Below are 18,182 nucleotides of genomic sequence, written 5' to 3'. Positions count from 1 at the left end.
TGAGCCCTGTGGCACCGAGAGGAGCGCTCTGGAACAGCCGAACGCAGCGGGTCCTCTCTTCCCTGCTCAGGCCATCTGTCATGTGAAACTCCTGTGTCCTGCCAGCAGAGCCGACAGGCTCCTTTCCACTCCAGGTCCAACTGTCTAAGGGGAGCTTTCTTCTCCAACACCCTCTGACATGACATATCTCTATTGACACAGACTGATATATACCCCCTGACATGTAGGTGCACATATATATGGCACTACTAAAACCTCTAAATACAAAATATCAAACCTGTCTTATCTTGAACATGAAACCAACCAGAGAAAGAAGATTATATGGAAGACACAGATGAAACATGCCACGATGCATAAGGGATTTTTGTACTCTCATTCTCTGCTACCCCCTTTTCATGGCCAGATTTCTGATCTTTCTGTGAAATAAATGAGCAAGGGAATGTGACTCCGAGGGGATGGAGTAAGTATCAGCAGGAAATGGATTAGCACTGTTACATGTACAGACATGGTGTTCAGTGCACCCAGCCCACCAGCAGCAAACCTACAGCTCCGTACCTGGGAGAACCAACAGAAAGCGTGCCAGGGGCACCAGGAATCAGAACAACCATCACTGTTCTCCTGTTAAAAGGGCCACAGAGGAGTGCACTTTGTAATGGTGAAAGCACAGGGTCAGATGTGTGCAGTTTTCATGAATGCCTCTCCACAGACATGATGTGGGGAAAATTACACTTACATTATGCTAGCAACTTCAAATCAAAACTCTGGTGCATGTTGTTACTTTGTGGCTACATACATGTGAAAAATAAACAAACAAAGAAGCTTCTAAAATTCCTTTTCTCTTGTTAATCATATAAGTGAGATTTCCAACTGCTTTAACCAACCCGCACATCTTTGCTATGTGCAGCTCTGCCCACATGCAGCAGCAACCTCTCTTTCTCTCTCCTCTGTTCCACAAAAGCAACACATTTCCACATTAGGTCTAACTCCTGGAAAGAAAGAAGAGAAGCACCGAGAAAGTTTGTCCAGCATCAGCTCACAGGAGGAAAAGGCTCCTGCTGTGGCTGTCAGCCTGGTGGGTGCCACACTAAGCCAGGGCTCTTTGTGATGCTCTCAAACACCCCTAAACACGCTCTGAGAACCAATACACTGCCACTTAAAAAGGGGAATTTGTACAAGGGCTACCGGGAAAGCACACCGAGATGTACTCCAGAATCCCCGACACGGGAGAGGAAACAAAATCTCAAAACATAAACACAGAAAGACGGTGACTCCCTTCGGGTGTATCATGTTTTTGGCAGGAAGAAGGAGGGCGTTGGGGGGCCTTGGGGGGTTCAAGACTGACCGCAGAGCTCCAGGGTACGGCTTTGCCGCTGCGGAGGGACACCCGCTCCGCACCTGCCTTTCCCACGCACCTTGACAGCCCTCCGGGGCGCACCGGCGGCTCTCCCGGCCCGGAAGGCTGCCGGCGGGGCTCCTTCAGCCCGAACTTCCCCTCCGCTCCCCGTGCCTCATTTGAGGACGGAGCGCAGGCAAACGCCTGTCCCGGCCAGGCTCAGCACCTACAGACTCGACCGGGCAGGTACGACCGGACCCCTCCAGACCCCGGCGGGGGTCGTGCATGCGGGCGATCGCACTGTTTGCACACACAAACACAGTAAAAAAGATAATCACGGCATAAATTCACATTTCCAACCCGCACACGGAGGATGCCCCAACCCCTCTCCATCCATCCATCCATCCATCCGTGCATCCATCCATCCATGCATCCATCCATCGCCTTACCTTGCGCCGCGGAGCCGGGGCGGCTGGCCCCCAGGACGGCCAGGGCGGGGAGCACCACCGTCTGCAGCAGGTATCCCAGTCCCAGCCCGCAGCGGGCCGCTGTCCCCTCCAGCCCCTTCCCCATGGCCGGGGCAGCGGGGCAGTGTCGCGGAGCCGCGGAGCTTTCCTGTGCCGCCTGTGCCGGCCCCGTCCCACCTCCGGGCGCGGAGCGGCGCGGAGCCCCCGCCAGGCGCTCAGGCTGCGCGGAGGGCGGCGGGGCGAGGGGCTGCGCTCGGACCGGGCGGGCAGAGGCGCTGCATGGCCCCGCGGAGGGGCGCGGAGCCGGAGGAGCGCTGCTTTCTTCCCGCGGGCGGCTCGGCGCGGCTGCCTCCACCCCGGGGGTGGGCGGGGGCCGGGGACGGGGCTGGGGCTGGGGAGAGGGGGCTGCGCCGGCCGCCTGCGATAGAATGCGAGCCGGAGCGAAGAGCAGACCCAGAGGGAAGGGGGCGGGGGAGGCAGGGAGCCACCCGCCGCAGAACCGGCCCCCTTTCGCCTCCTCCGCCCGCGCCCCCTGCGCGCAGAGCCGCGGGCACAGGCGCACGCAGATGTTGGTGCGCACACGTGCGCGCCCGCACACGCAGGAGCGGGGCACGCTCGCACCCCCGCCCCGGCACACCTGGGCACGGCAGCCGGCAGTAGGCGCAGGAGCCAGGGCTGCGCTGGCCGGACCCCACGACACCCGTGGCTCTCGCATCCCCAGACTGTCCCCGTGGGCCTGATACCCACGCACACACCTTCAGGACTCTGGGCGATCAGGACCATCTTTAGGGAGCCATCAAATGCAGGGTCGGGGAGCCCCATGCCGGACGGGGGGTACAAGTCTGCTCCCACAAGCAGCAGGGCAGGGGGAGAGATTGCACCAGGAGATCTGTTGGAGAACCCACCAGCCCTGGGGAGCATCTCCCCATTCTGTCCTCCAGGGCTTCTCTCCCAAGGCTGGGGCCACTCCCTTCCAGCCCTTATCCTTCCACCCTTCTTGCACCCCCAAAAAGCTGCACCTGACCTCTGAGTTCACTACGTGCCCACCAAATCTTACTGAGAGGGATAGCAGTGCCCACACCTCATATTCACTGCTCAACCAGAGCTTGATCGGGTTTTACTGCTGCCTTCCATAGGTTTTTTCTCTGGTTGGTTTGTTTTTGTTTTTGGTAGGTTTTATGTTTGGTTTTGGGTTTTCTTTTCTTTCCTAAGTTTTCCTTTGCTTTGCAGAGCCAAGGCAGGCTGTCACGAGCAGACCCAGCACCTCACACACCACGTGTGCCAATGCCAGGGGCTATAGCCCCAGAACCCTCTGCACACCACGGTACTCCAGAGAGCGTTGCCTTCTCCAGCCCAGAAGTTCCCCCAAGCCAAGCTGCGTGCAAGGCAAGGAACACTCTTTTCCTGGGAGGCCTGGCTGGGATCTTCCCAGTCATTCTGGCTTTGCCTTCCCCTCCCTGTCCCTTCCACACAGGAAAACAGTTACCAGCCTTGCTAATGCTGCAGGGGGGTTTCCTGGGGCTGCTGGAGCTGTCTGCCCCCAGGGACGCTCTGTCCCACCTGCCCCCTGGCTTTAATGTCCTTCCCAGGGAATTACCCAGTCTGTTCCCATCTCAGGATCTGGCAGGGCAGCAGCTTTTTCTCCTCGACAACAGCTGACATAAAGATGCAGTATGATAGGAAAGCAAAGTCCTAATTTTTGGGGGGTTTGGTTTGGTTTTTTGTTTTGTTTTGGGTTTTTGTAGTTGGTTGTTTGTTTTTATGTTGGGTTTTGGTTTTTGGGGGTTTTTTGGTACAGGCTAAGAGCATGGAAAAGGGGCAGTTTTTGTTCTGGGCATGCCTGGGAGGTACCCCAAGTAGGCTGTGTTTCAAGCTCAGCAGGCTGGTTTTTACCCAATAACTCTCAGTGATTCTCTCCAACTGGAGAACTCCATCTCTCCATCTTCTCTCTGTTCTACATCTTTTAAGGGGGCGAGTCCCATCTGCTTCAAACAATACAGCACAGGCCTAGGAAATATTAAGACTTCACCAAAATCTGTGATTTAGGTTTCTGTGTAAGTGATAAAAAGGAAAATCTCAACTTTTACCCAAAGGAGAATGTGAGTCCTGAGCAGGAGCTTTTTTGATTGCAGATGCTCCCCACAGCAATCACTGACTTCATGCTCCCTAGCTCAGATAGTCAACAGAACAGGTCCTCATGTATGATATTTATTTGCCTGTTTTACCTTAACTCTGGGAATTGGGAGCATCTCTCCTTTTTTGGGTACATACTGTTTCCCCTGTTCCAGGGAAAACTTTTAGAGGCAGGAAGAGAGACCCCTGAAGGATGTGACATGTCAAAGAGGCATTTGTTGCAGCACCAGCTGACAAGCACATCCCTTGCCACAAGGGAAAGGAGAGGGAAGGCTTGCTTCTCCATTAATCAGAGTTAATTTATTTTTGATGTTTTGGAGCCTCCCAGGAGTAATACCTATAGTTCCAGGCTTAGTTTCTAGTTAGTAGCTCAGTGACCTCATTAAATAGGTCCATCCCAATTTCAAGATGATGTCCCTGCAGCCCTGCCTGGGGATCCCTGGTGGCTGCCAACCTGTCAGCCTCCGTGCCCTGGAGTAGGTGCAAGGGGGAGCATTGCTGGTTTGAAGCTGTGACAGAAGTGATAGCACAGGGACCATAAGCCCTCAGCTTGGGAAGAAAGTAGGTCCTTTCCCAGTAGCCAAGGTGTGGTGGACAATGGAGGAGCCAAGGTACTGCAGCCTGAGGTGTTCAGTAACGACTTTTTTACTGGAAGTGGATATACCTTGGCCTGGAGAAGATGGCTCAAGCAGCAGAAACCAATAACTAGATAGGAGTCTTATCTGGAAAACATGCTTTCAAATCTTTCCATGCTCCATTATGTGTAAGAAAGGGCACCCAAGGATGCTCCGTGTGTCTGCATCACTGAGCTTTCTCAGAAATCCAATATACTCTGACAAAAGGCTCTTGTGTCTGGGCCATCCTGAATACCACCACATTGGATTTTCCCTACTCAGGAGCAAGTCTGTCCAAGGGCTCTTTATTTTTCTCCTTATGAGATAATCAGAATTATTATCTCAGCTTAATAAATTTCAGATTTGGCATGGAGATAAAGGTTTGAGGTAATTCAGAGTTTTGGGATTTCAAAGTGGAAAATTGCCCGGATTTATTCCAAAAGCAGTTGTTTTGGTTCCCTGATAGAACCTGGCTGGAAAGGTATTTTCCATCTCTCTGGAAAGTTTGTGACTTAAAAGTATCTGTAATGTAAGTCTATCACTTTGTTACCTTTAGTGTCCTTAAAATCTCTCCATACCCTTCATAAATTCATCTGAAGCAAGTATCACTCTCCAATTTTCATACTTGGACAGAAATATCAAGTGTCAAAGAGTCTACACTGGAAAGTGGCATTAGCAGCCTAACAGGTGTCACCTTACTTTTTCAGTGAAGTTCAAGAAATCTCATCTCTAAATTAGATACCCCTAATAGATGACTGTAAAATCTAGGGTAACATTTAAAAAATTTTTGTGTGACTTGTATACTGGTCAATTTGACTTTAGTATATTTTGTTGGCCAAGCATCTGGAGTTGCACTAAAGCAATCACAGAACCAATTTGGCTGTAAAAGACCTCTCAGGTCATTGAGTCTAAACCTTTACTTTTCACCAACTTGTGAACTAGACCATAGCACTAAGTGCCATGTTCAGTCATTTCTTGAGCACCTTCAAGGATGATGATGATTCCATCATCTCCCTGGGCACTCCATTCCAATGTTTAGCAGCCCTTTCCATTAAGAAATTTTGACTAATGTTCAGTCTAGTCAAAACTGGCTTCAAGTGGTATAAACCAGTTCAAACTGGATCCAGCTGGTTCAACAGGATCAAACCAGTTGCAACCACTTCAAACCAAATCTAAACAATTCAAACCGGATTAAACTGATTCCAATAATTTCAGACCTGATTCAACTGGATCAAATCAGTTCCAGCTGGTTTAAACCAGATCAAACTTGTTCCACCTATTTCAAACCAGTTTCCAATGGTTCAAGGACCCAATCCTCACCGCAAGGAGTCCCAAAATTTGATTGATGACTTTGGAGCAGAGATACTCGGATCCCCTGTCTTACGTGCGATGTCAGCAATGCTGTTTGAACAAGGAGAAGAGCCTCTTCTGTGCATTGATAATTACCTGTAAGAATTTGCTAACCAGTCCTCTCACTGAGCATTGTGTTTCTGGGCAAGTACTGTCAACTCTGGCCAACTGACCCGAGGACTCATTTTCCACACAAATGGCACTAAGGGATGTGGATTCAGGCTACCCACCGGGTGATGACGATAGCCAAGATGCTCTCAGCTACTGCCCCACCCCTAACACAGCATGGCATGGTTCAGAGAGGGCTGTATTTTGCATGTTCCTGCACGAGCTGTTTGTGGTTCAGGGGAGCATGTGGCACACACACCTGTTTTTGGCTGTGCCATTCCCCCAGGCTCTGCCATGCTGCTCTTATTTTATGACAGAGCCTAGCGCAGCGCAATCCAAAAAGCAGGTGTGTGACAAACCTCTCACTTCACTGACATGCCTGCCCCAAGCTATCAAGTACTGCAGTTTGCTCTTACAGTTTAGATAGGCAATTACTTCCTCTGTGGTTGCTGTGTGTGATACTGGGGATCAGCAAATGAACCTACCCTCCTGATATCTTACATTTCAAGAGCAACACAGCCTCATTTCCAGTAAAAACTTCTGAGGTTTTTTTTCACGCTGAGAATGACTATTTGCAGTGGAATTGTAGTCCAAGGAAAATTTCTTTCATATGTATTGAAATTTAATAAAACAACTGTGTTTCACCTTCCAAAATCACTACTTTGTCTGCTTGTTTATGGAACCAGATTTTCCCAAGCTCATTCTTACTTATACACTATAGTAGTGTGCTAAATTTTCAGTCTTGGTATTATACTAGCAAGTTCATGGATCAGCATATATGTTAATAGTGCACACTTAAACTGTTTAAACAGTGTTTTACCTCATAACAACCATACTACAGAACTGTGCTGAATCACCGGGGAGACCATATGAGATCCTGCTCCTGATACAATTTGAGGTGCACAGCTCTCATTTGTTTAATAAATTTATGACAATTAACAACTTTGTTGTACTCGCCATTCTTTTGAACAGCTTGGCTTTTCATAACATCTGAAGAGGACTTTCTTCAATTAATTACACCAAAGGGAGGACCAAATTCTGTCCCTATACGTATGCTGGATACTGTGCATATTATCCTGTTGTATCCTACTTTGCATAACATTGTGCTGTCATTTGTTCAAGAGGATACTGCTGGAGCTGGGGACTTATATGCCTAGGGAATAAAGGTAAAAACTTCAAAGGTGTTTAAGCCTTACTTTCAGGGACATCATATTTTTGTATGGCAATGGGACTTAGGCTCCTTGCCCATTTTTGAAAAGTGTGTTCCCCAGCTACTGCCAAATAATGCAGCCAAAGAGCTTTTTCTTTCCTTTGAGTTATCTGTAAACAGATCACAATTTTCTTATTTATTTATTCTCTCTTCACATTTTATATATTCTCTGTGCAGTTCCTGAGCTGTAGCTCATTCATGAGCATTTGAAGCTCAGTATTCAAACAATGTTATTTATTCCAATTGGATGGTACAGTATTAAAAAAAATAATTAAAAAAAGGGAGGGAGAGAGAGAAAAAGCCTAATCATTTCAGTCTCTATCTGCCTGAAAAATCACTGCAAAAATACCAAGGGTGAGACCTACTGTCAATCCGAATTTGTCGGGACCTGAAGCGAGCGCTGTCCCGGCTGTTCCTTCAGCGATTGCGGCGCCTCCCAGCAGAGGGAGATGCGAGACACCGGCTCCGGCCCCGGCTCGCAGCTCCCGCCGTCTCTGCAACAGATCGATGGGTCGTGAATGTTTTAGGAACATGTCCGAGTCCCCTGGCTTCTCATTATCTAAGCATTTTTTCTGAGAACAAACCTCTTTTAGGCCTGTCTCTGATAGTGCAGCATTCTACACCAGGTTTCCTCGGTTTCTCCCTTTGGCTGAGGTGAAGGACATGAATAACTTGAAATATTTCAGTCTGTTGAACAACAGTGTTATATTCTTCTCTCCCTCTCCACTCAGTATGTATTTTTTGTAGCACTGTAACTACATATCTGCCTCTGAGTTGAATATTAATGGGACTGAGGGTTGTCAGTCTCTGCCCCAGGATCATCTGATTCCAACTGACATGAGTTTCTCTTCTATTTACCAAGTACTAATTTCTGATTGTCCCTTTGGAGATACAATGCCTTGAAATTTCTTTACAAGCGTCACAAGAACCCTCCCTCTGATGTCCCAATACCACCTCACCGCCCACCTCTGCCTTTGTGCTTTTTCCCTGCCTTAGGTACCATGAGAAAATAACATAATTGCTTTTAGGATCCTTGTTTCAAATTCTCTCTGTAGGTGTATATTCTGGGTTGCTCTTACTATGTGTGTTATTTTATGGATTTTCTTCCCTGATGCACTTAGCAGAAAGCAACATTGGAAAGAATTATAATTACAGTATTTATTAAACCACTTATTAGAGGAGTAAACTGACAGCATGAAAAAAGAAATATTTAAGAATAATAAAACACACTGGCAAAATATGTTTAGGAAAATGCAGATTCTATGAAGAAATCCAATTTCCAGGAAAAATAGCTGTTAACATAGTATTTTGGTGCTCTACAATATTATCAACCTGCATACAGACCTGTGTAGCATTCATTTATCTTCTAGATAAAAAAAGGCATAATTTTAATTGTTACAGATTTTCTGTATAGTTCAATATATTGGCAGTTTAATGCATGAACTGTTTTGTTAAAACTGACCACAATCAGCAAACTGTGCAAGTTTGAATACATGGCAGCGTCCCTGGCCTTCCCATTTCTGTCTACTTTGTGAGGAAAACCAGCTACAACAAAAACAAAGAGCCTCACTTCATGTGTTTAGTTTTTTGGTTTTGTGGTTTTTGGTTTTTTTCCTTTTTCATTTTGAATCATGACAAATTACTCTGTTGTACAGTGGGTTTGAAATGCAACTCTCCAGTAGCTCCCCTACTGTACCTTCCCAGGATGCATGAATGCACTTATTCCTGCCAACATGTAACCCGATAATCTTTTTTTTTTAATCAACAGAAAGAAGCTTTCGTAGGAAAACCCTCAATTTTCTGAGCAGTGTGTGACAGTAAGAGGAAATCTGTTGCAGTTGCCTGTAATGGAAGCCCAGTTGTGTGTTTTCAGTCTTTTTTCAGCTGGCCTCTTAGTGGCAGGGCAATTAGAGCTCAAATGTACAGGGAAAACTTATCCCAGTCCAGTAATCAAAGCAAACATTATATAGATTTTGATTGCTCCAAAAAGAATGAAGTCTTTGTTAACTGAAGTAGCTTTATTGATTCAAATGAGGAGATGTATTTATTCTGTTTTGTGAAGTGCTCCAAGCTGTGTGTGCATTTAATGCTTATGAATTCAAAGATGAAGGACTGAAAAAGTTCTATGTCAAACTGTAGAAGAGAAACTGTTTCATTCCTAGAATATTTATTCTAATGTTCTTTTCCAAAGCCTGTTTTAATACTTGTAGTTATCATTATCATCTTATAAAAGACCCTAATGTTTCACAAATGGCATGATTTGTTTAAGTCACATAATTAACAACATTCTTGACTGTTTAGCAATAATTAGTTTGTTTTCATAGAAATACTGTTTCATCTCTCTGTACAGAGGTTGAAAAATGATGGAATAGCAAAAATGTTCAGTCTCACAGATGAAGATGAAAAGTTTATGAAAATAAAATCACCCACAATGACAACATGTGATCCTGTTTTAAGCATGACCTTTAGCTCCTTAAAGCACATCTAATTCAATGCTAGAAAGGAACTCACATTTGCATTACTTGAGTAGTTTAAATTGGCAGCTTTTAGATTTCTTAGTCTGAAGATATTACTAGAAATTCAGCTGTGCATTTGCTCATGGATAACATCAAGCAAAACATCAAAAATAAAGAGAAGACTCCCCTTGCTTTCCAAGTCTTACCAGGACAATACGTGCTTTTCGTAATGTAGTGCTAAAAAAGTTTAAGTTTTGTCCCAAGTAGAAGCAGCTATTCTGGGTCTGCTCTTATTTCCAATAAAGTTCTGCAAAGATTTATAGAAACCAGCTCAGGCCCTTTGGGAATAAGTTCTCTATGTGAAGAACTTTATGCTCTTTCACCAATAGGACTCTACTGTAAAGATAATAACAAGAGCCTTATTTTGGTCAGAGAGCATTGCAGGTTATCTACAGCTGTCTGCTTTATTACCACTTCAATTCGAGACCTACATTTTTATTCATTGTTTCTCTTATGAGTAACATTCTGAAAAGTAATATCAAACAAATGGACCTGTGGCTGTGGCCCACACAATGCTTTCTTTTATTAGATGTCTCAGTTGTTCTGTGTTTGAGGATGATTAAAGTGTCTTGAACAGAGTTTCATAGTTACATAGTTCATAGTTCATTTTATTCCATGTGCATTCACAAATTAGTTGATGGTAATCTATTAATAAAAACTTAATATTCTGCATTATTCTCTATAGAATGTTACAGAGTTTTCTCTCTCTTTTTTTTTTTTTTTTTTTAAGCTGGAACTACTCACAGACTGCCTTCAGAGTATGATAAGAAAGATACAATACTGGCATGATAATGGCCAAGACTTTTCCTTCCTCTCTGAATAACATAAACGCTAGAGATGGGAAGTGATACTTTACCTTCATAATTAACATATTCGCAATTTTGTCTTGAAATTACTAAAACAAGTTTTAAAATGTGGAACTAGAATTTACCACTGAAAACCAGCATATGGTAGACTCCGTTTCTTGGTCCCAACAAATCAGTATCAGCAATCATGTTATTTGCAAGATTAACATCCCTAAAAGCTCCTCCCTCTCCAGACCACAGGAGATAAAAAAGGAAAGAACTCAATTTTTACAATGTTAGACCACAACAGACATGCCTGGGGACTTATTGATTTCTCTGGAGTTAAATTGTTCCAAGTAACAATGCCAGCTCACTTAATGATCCCTTTGAAAAGCAACTTTTAATGATAAAGTAACCAAGATGGAAGGCATAGGCTGGAAGAGAGGAGACACAGGAGTGGGACAAGACAGCACATTACCAGTCAGTCTCAACATTCACAGGGAGTGCCAGTAAGTTCATTAATGACTGGGGACCTCTGATGCTTTCTGCCAGCTCTATGTGCTCTCAAATGTGTCCTGGAAGAGGAAGGCCTAAACTGGAACTACGAAGGAATAGCATTATGGAGGCTGCTGGCTGACCTTTTATCCTTTTAATTTTTAGCAGATAAGGAAGATTTGGTTACTTTAGAAGAAAAATGAAGAACTGATTGCAGTTTACAAGGATGAGCATGTGGGAGGACTGCAGGGGATGGAACACTGTAAAAGTAACAGGACATAATACATAAGCAACAAGATCCTGTTTCTTAGAAGACTCAGATAAACAATATGATCATAACTAGGGCAAGATTCACAGTTACAAGTCAAGAAAATATTTTGTGATTCTTATTTCTCCCCACACCTCTAGCATTTCAGAGATTGTCAAAGTCCCAAAATTCCTGCAGGAGCACAGAACAAAGTAGCTCACATATATTTAGCCATTTTTCCTCCTTTTTTGTTGTTGCTTTTGCTTTAGTTGTTTTCTTTGCTTTGTTTCATTTGGGTTTGTTTCTTTTTGTTTGCTTGTTTTTGTTTTAGGTTCATTTTTTATCTCCCCAAAAGGAATTTATTTTTCACTTAAATTTACTTTTATTCCACACATACCTTCGATCTTTCTCTGCAAGGAAAATAATTCTCACTAGATGCCAGGACATTACTAGTTTGCACAGCAGTGCATTCTGTAAGCTGAGCTACCTTTGAATATGTGGTGGAAAGTAATTCTGTGACATTTTCTAGCTAGCCAGATCTCTGTGCATGGTGGAACTCTAAAAAAAAAGTAGCTCAGAGCATGCAAAGGAGACACTGTGTAGTCTTACCCCATTCTGGCTTGGATCCAGACCTTTTGTTACCCTTTTAAGGACATTCTTCTGCCCTAGGAGTGCCATGTGTCCGTAATGTTTACAACAGATTTAAGATTACCAGTGATAGTGGTCTTAGGATCAAGAGGCAAGTCTACATTCAATACTGTGTTTATACTCCCAGCTGGCTTTCCCAGAAGAAGTACACACATCAACAATTCCATAATGTATGAGTAAGATCTGTTTATTCCTTACCACAGCTTCAGCATTAATCATTTGTTCTTCTCCAAACCACCAGTAAAACTCTGTGCTGTGGAAAAGTACTAAACAATGTGTAGTGCCTTGGATCAGGACCAGCCTCAGACCAAGTCCAAATTTAACAATACAGTTTTACACATGGTCACTACACTGCATTTCAGCTCTCTGCTCCCTGATAAAGGAATTCCTTCAGATTTCAGTTCAGCTGTGCCCCGCTCTCAACCAGTAATTTTGGAGAATAGATATTTTAAGACATCCAAATGTAACCAAATACAAATTTTTGAGAATAGAAGATCACTTATGTGGCACTTTTTTCCAAAATTATAGGAAAAAAGTTATAAGCCACGAAGATCCCAAACATTTGCAGTGCTGTAGAAAGCTTCAGGGCCAAAGCTAATGGTATTTTCTTCAGTATTGGATTGGTGTCACAATTACTCTCTGCTGATGAGTGGCATATTTAAGAAACCTGTGTCAGTCTGGGGATTATGATAGAAAGAAAAAGACATTTTTAGATCACTGCATCTAGTAGATTCGTTTGGAAGCACTGATAAATAGACACAGCTGGTGGTAGAACTAGCAGCTGAGCTGTCTTTTATTTCCTGTCTCCTATGAAGTATTAATACCAGGTGAATTTATTGGTATTAAGAAAAAAACTGAAAGCAACAGGATGGGGAAATAAAAAAGAATACAACTAATATTTGTCTAGAGTTGCCTAAATTCCACAAAAAACCATGAGTAGTCTTCTCTTAGCTTTGTCTGCTACTGCTTTCCTGACAGCTTCAGCAAATACCACTGTGTGAGCTCACTCCTTTCACAGCTACTGAAGTGCTACAGTAGCTTTTATAGCTACTAAAGATTGTGTGTTCATTAGCAGATTGGCCGTGCAACTACACAGCCATTGCTGCAGATCACTGTGGGTGGGTGTGTTTCTTCAAACTCAGGGACACAGTATTCAGAATGGTTCTCACTTCTCACTGTAATGCTTTTCATCTGGACCACCTAACTCCCTGTGGTTTTCAATTCAGCTGGTCTGCAAAAAGAGACGCTGTTCTCCCCATGTACAATATTTAAATCCTTCCATGCTTAACCCCACAGAATCAGTGCTAAAGGTGAACATTAAACCAGAGAATGATTCCTTTAATTACATCTGCTACTGACACAAATGTTCTTTATATCCAGAATCTCCTGCTAGTCCTCTTATGAACTACCGTGTACCTCTGGCAGGAAGGCAAGGCTTAAGGAATTCCATATTCACTTTATTGATGGTAATTCTGGTAGTTGTGCACTCTGAGGCTCCTTCTGGAGCATGGACTGGCTTGGCTAATGGATTCCGCAAACAGAGCATTCATTCAGGAGGAATTCTTCAGGGAATTGCAAAATGAGCCATTACCCCTATATAGACATCAGGAAAGAACAGAACAAAGCAAAAGAGCCCTCCAAAACTTAATACAACAATATTTGTAAAGTGTGGTTCAGCCTGGATGGTGGAATATCTAGAAACCTTGCTTAAATATTTGCAATCCAGTCTATTGACAGACAAGTTCACTAAACCATTTGTACCATTGAGTACCTAAACCATTTGTAGATGGCAGCTGCACAGACTGAGAAACACTGACACAGAAGACTGCTGGTAGCCTAAACCACCTCACTGCAGAAACCAGTGCCAGCTGATGGCAAAGAAAACTACCTAGTTCTGCAAATCCCAGCACACATCAAAAACTGTGGCAATTTATTTTCATATAGATTACAGAGTAAGATCTGATGAACCTATATGAAATATCGCTGGGGCAAGTCCAATTTCTATTAGAGGGGAGTTCACACCAAAATCCTTGCTACAGTTCCAACCAAAATTTTGTGGGTTTCCTCCAGAGAAAGCCAAGGGACAGAAGTACCTGTTGTCTGCTGTAAAGAATCAGTAGGCAAAAAGGATTGACAATGTCAAAAGTTTGGAAACTTAAGGATTAACATTTTTGGTCTAAAGCCACAAGGTTTTGTGCTTCTGGGTTCTTCACGTCATTCTTAGTCTGGATGTGTCTCAGCCAGTCATTTAAACTGAACTCATCCCTTGAAATCACAGAAAGGTTGGAAGTTGATCTCACTGCCTAAAGGAGTGATAAGTTAGCCCGTGTCTCAAGCACATGTTAGGAATGGCAATTAAAATCTAATTCTAATTAGCAGCACTGGATGCTAATCCAAATAAACAGCAAGAAAATGCGTTGAGCAAATTTTTAGCTGCAGAAGTAGACACTTAGAAAATGTGCAAGTTAATCACTGTTGCAGCAGCAAATAGACTAGCCTGTAAATTCATCAAAAACACACTTAAGATTTCTTCTGCCAAATGAGACCAGACCAGACATTAAGGCTGATGCTGAGTCCAGGGCAGCCTCTTTAGGCCTTAGTGTCTGGTCTGATTTCTGGTTAATTAGGGCTGAGAAGTTGAAAAGTTTGCAGCTCTGTTATTCTTTACCCACTCTGAGGAGTTAAATTAGGAGAAACCTCAGGCTGTCAGTTTTCTATCTCTAATAATCATCCAATAAAAATTACAGAGAGGCTGAAAGCCTCCAGCTATCAGCTCAGACTTGTTACTCTAGGTCAGGTCATCTGGAGAGCCAAAAGAAGTGAGGATCCAGGAGCTCTAAGCATTAAAGTTAAATTGTTTTTTATCTAAATATTCTTATTGCAAACTGTGTCCCAAATAAGGCAACTACAGGGCTCTTCATTCGGTCCTCTTAATTTACTACTGTAGTCCTAATAAATGCTTTCATTAATTTGAGCAGCACTAGCTCCTGATCCTGTATCTACCCCAGCGGGCAGTTCAGAAATGTGACTATTACTATTCATGTGTGTATATCCTGCAATGTGCCTGGGGCCATGATCCTGAAAGTTCAGCATCTAAATATCTTTTGAGATTATGGCCTACATTAAACAGAATTGAATTTGTGATACATTTTAGCATAATGCTACCAGAAACAACACTAATAACTGTAATAATCCCTAGCCTAGCCGTTATAAGGGAGGGGAACCATGTAAGAATTCCAAGAAACAGAAACACATGGAAATATTTGGAGTTTGTCACCCAACATTATATATTGTGTGTTTTAATTGCAAGGAAGCTGGGACTGTAGTGCAAAACAGCAACACTTGTGAATTTGGACAGCCATTACTGTCACATTTTGTTGAGTACTACATTGATATACATTTTAATGGTACTCGAAATAGAATGCCAGACCTTCGCAGCTTTACTTGCTCTATAAAAAGAATCTGGAGTCAAAACCTTGAACGAAAGTAAAGGAAAAAAAAAAAGAGATGAAGAAATAAGGGAAAAAAAGAGGAAAAATATGACTTTCCTGGAAACAAATCAGTGGGAATAGTAACAATAAACCTATTTAGAAATAAAGGCATATAATCCACTGCTCCATAAGGGAAGTAGATATTTTAACTACTGTAAAACATGTGAACTACTACCTTTCAATAGTTAAGCATAAAACAAAGCTTTTCTCTTCACCTTCAAAGTCAGAAATTTGAAAACTGGACAAAATACAAATCCAGGGAGTTTCATTCTGTATACATTTTTAAGTAGCCCTTTAAAACTCTGCTTGATTACTATTTACATGCAAGTCTTATAATAGAGACCTGAGCTTTCACAGAAACATGTATTTCAGGACTTTCTGATAGCAACTTGCTGTATTCTGAAGGAAAAGGGAAAGGAGATCATTTATCCCAAAGATGTTTGAATACCTTCTTGCTTGTAATTCCACACAGCAGTAAAACATCTGGCAAAAAAAGGAAAAATGTCCTTTTTTGAGTACATCAAATTGTACAGCCCTTGTTAATATTCATGGCCTCTCCTCTCTCCCACCTTGAACAGCTCTAACTACAACTGAAAGGCTGAGTCTAGAGCTTCAGCAGAGACCTTTATCTTGGCACTAGCTTAAATTCTGCTTCTCCAAAACGGTAAGAGTAATTTGCATACACTGAACTTATAACATTAAAAAGAAGTGCTTTCTCTTCCAAAACACAGCAATCCCTATTTCTAAGCTTGTTACAACTTAATTCAACTCAGCCATGACTTGGCCAAAGCAGTGAATGAGGTCTGCATACACTAGGATGATGCATGCTGAAATGCAGACATGGTAGACCTGAACTGGAATTTGAACTGCATTTCAATTTGTTGCCAATGTCGGGTTTTTTAATCATTCCTGTAAATGCAGCTGTTCAACATGTGATGCCTAGAAATGATAGAGCAGGATTGGATCATTCTCATTAATTCAAACTTTTATGTCACTGCTGCATCTCCGCAAGTCATGCTGAGTTAGCCTATCAGTTGAATCAGGGTGCAGGCAGGCTGCATTCTTGGAAAGTACATGGAGAAACCACCTTTGTTTCCAGAACTTCTGAAAGGAGTTCCAAGATACTGACTGCAGTGTCTTGCCTCACATCCCTGCCTCAAACATTAACATTTTACCAGTAATAATCATCCAAGCTCTTATTCCTTAATTTAATTTGAAGGCAGTGACATATATAAAATTAAAATGTAAAATTAAATATTTCAAAGGCAAGGACTTTATCTCTCACTCATACTGTTAATGAGAGATGTGTATTATGAAAAGTGTCCATACAAATGTCTAAGTTAAAAAATGCAAATTAAAGTTTTGGTCTAAGACATTGGAGCAACTTCAGAACATCACTGACTCTGTAAAATCATTCCATGATCTAAGATCTTTCTAGATAAACACAAAGTCAGTAAAATTGTTTGAAACACCTTGGTATAAGAATTGGACTTAAATTTCTTTAGGCAAAAAGAGATTCCTTGCTTTGTTGCCTTGCAAATCAGAGCTCTTATGCTCTTACTGTGTCATGTGAAGAGCTACAGAGATTTGCACTGTAGCTGTGCTGCTTGTGAAGACAGAGTTTGTGAGGCCATATGGACATGGGGAAATTTGTGATCCATGCAGAGCAACATTAAGGTTAGTGGGACTCAACTCAGCTTCAGGATCTGTCACATACATACTTCTTCATGGGCCTAGAATGCAGAAAACTGGGGGAAAACTCTGAAGCAATTGCAAAAATATTGTGTAAGATTTTCTTTTTTCCTATGACATGGATGTAACAGTGTTTCCAATGATCAAGAAACTATGGTTGTAATGATTGACTTACTCTATTGGGAAATATACTGAATTTGCCTAGGAGTAGAGGCAGGACAAAACACTATTCTAGTACAATTATTTCATATGGAATGCAACAGGTCATGTAATCACAACATGTATTAAGCATTTCATAATTACATTTTTTCTTTTGTATCATCAAGGCAGTGCTGAAGTACATGACTGCCATGAGCTTGAATAAAAATACAACCAAATTCCAAAATATTTATAATTTCAGCTGAATGCATCCTGCCCAGGATACATACTCTGCTGCCAGATCTGGATATGACTTCTACACAGACATTAACCATCCCTTCCCTTTGGTAGAAAGGATTCACAGTATGAGGGTGCAGCAGCAAGCTGCCTGCTAATCATGCTTCCCTGGAGGCCCTGCTGGCTTGCTCAGCACTTAAAGTAAGTTAGATAAGTGCTTATATATCACAGTGACAGGCATTATAAATATCCTGCTCGGCTGTGTGCATATGGAGCTGCATTAAGTTCAGGGTAACGTACACGTGAATCTGGAGGCAAAACATTCAGTGCAGTTTCACCTGTTAACCACACATGTAATGACCTTCCCAACTATCCAGCTACAATGCCAGATGTCCAAAGATGCTGAGCTGACTTCTCTCTGCCAGCAGCTACTGGGAAGCACCTATGTTGTCAGCAGATCTGCACTGCAGAAGCAGCTGAGCGCCTGCCCTCTGCACTCTCAAGTGGCATCAATAAAGACGTCAAGTTGGTGGCCTTGGGGACACCCAGGGTTTCCTTGCTGCTTGTATTCCCAAAGGCATCAGTGGGAACTCAAAGCATTTTGAGTCTCCCTGTTCTGTGCCCAGCTTAGCTGTCAACAGAAGTCTCGTGCCACCCAACATTTTGGAACCAGCCTCTGACTTTAGCTTCTAACGTGACCTGAAGTTGAGCCATAGGT

At 43.0% G+C, this 18,182-nt stretch overlaps 1 protein-coding gene across 2 annotated transcripts in view; it reads right to left on the bottom strand.

Annotated features, from left to right (window-relative positions):
* The window catches only part of UNC5C (unc-5 netrin receptor C), a gene marked incomplete at both ends in the record, with an annotated part of 243,045 nt that extends 241,139 nt beyond the window's left edge, over positions 1–1,906 (bottom strand). For both annotated transcript variants that reach the window (XM_084205156.1, XM_084205157.1), the window contains one exon: positions 1,783–1,906. In XM_084205156.1, coding sequence (XP_084061282.1) covers positions 1,783–1,906 — 124 coding nt within the window. The remainder of the gene's footprint in view (positions 1–1,782) is intronic.
* Between the last annotated feature and the right edge of the window lie 16,276 nt (positions 1,907–18,182).

The sequence above is a fragment of the Fringilla coelebs genome (assembly GCF_963513975.1).
Source record: "Fringilla coelebs genome assembly, chromosome: 4".
Lineage (NCBI taxonomy): Eukaryota > Metazoa > Chordata > Aves > Passeriformes > Fringillidae > Fringilla > Fringilla coelebs.
Note: the sequence above shows the minus strand (reverse complement) of the source record. Positions and strands in the feature narration are given on the sequence as shown.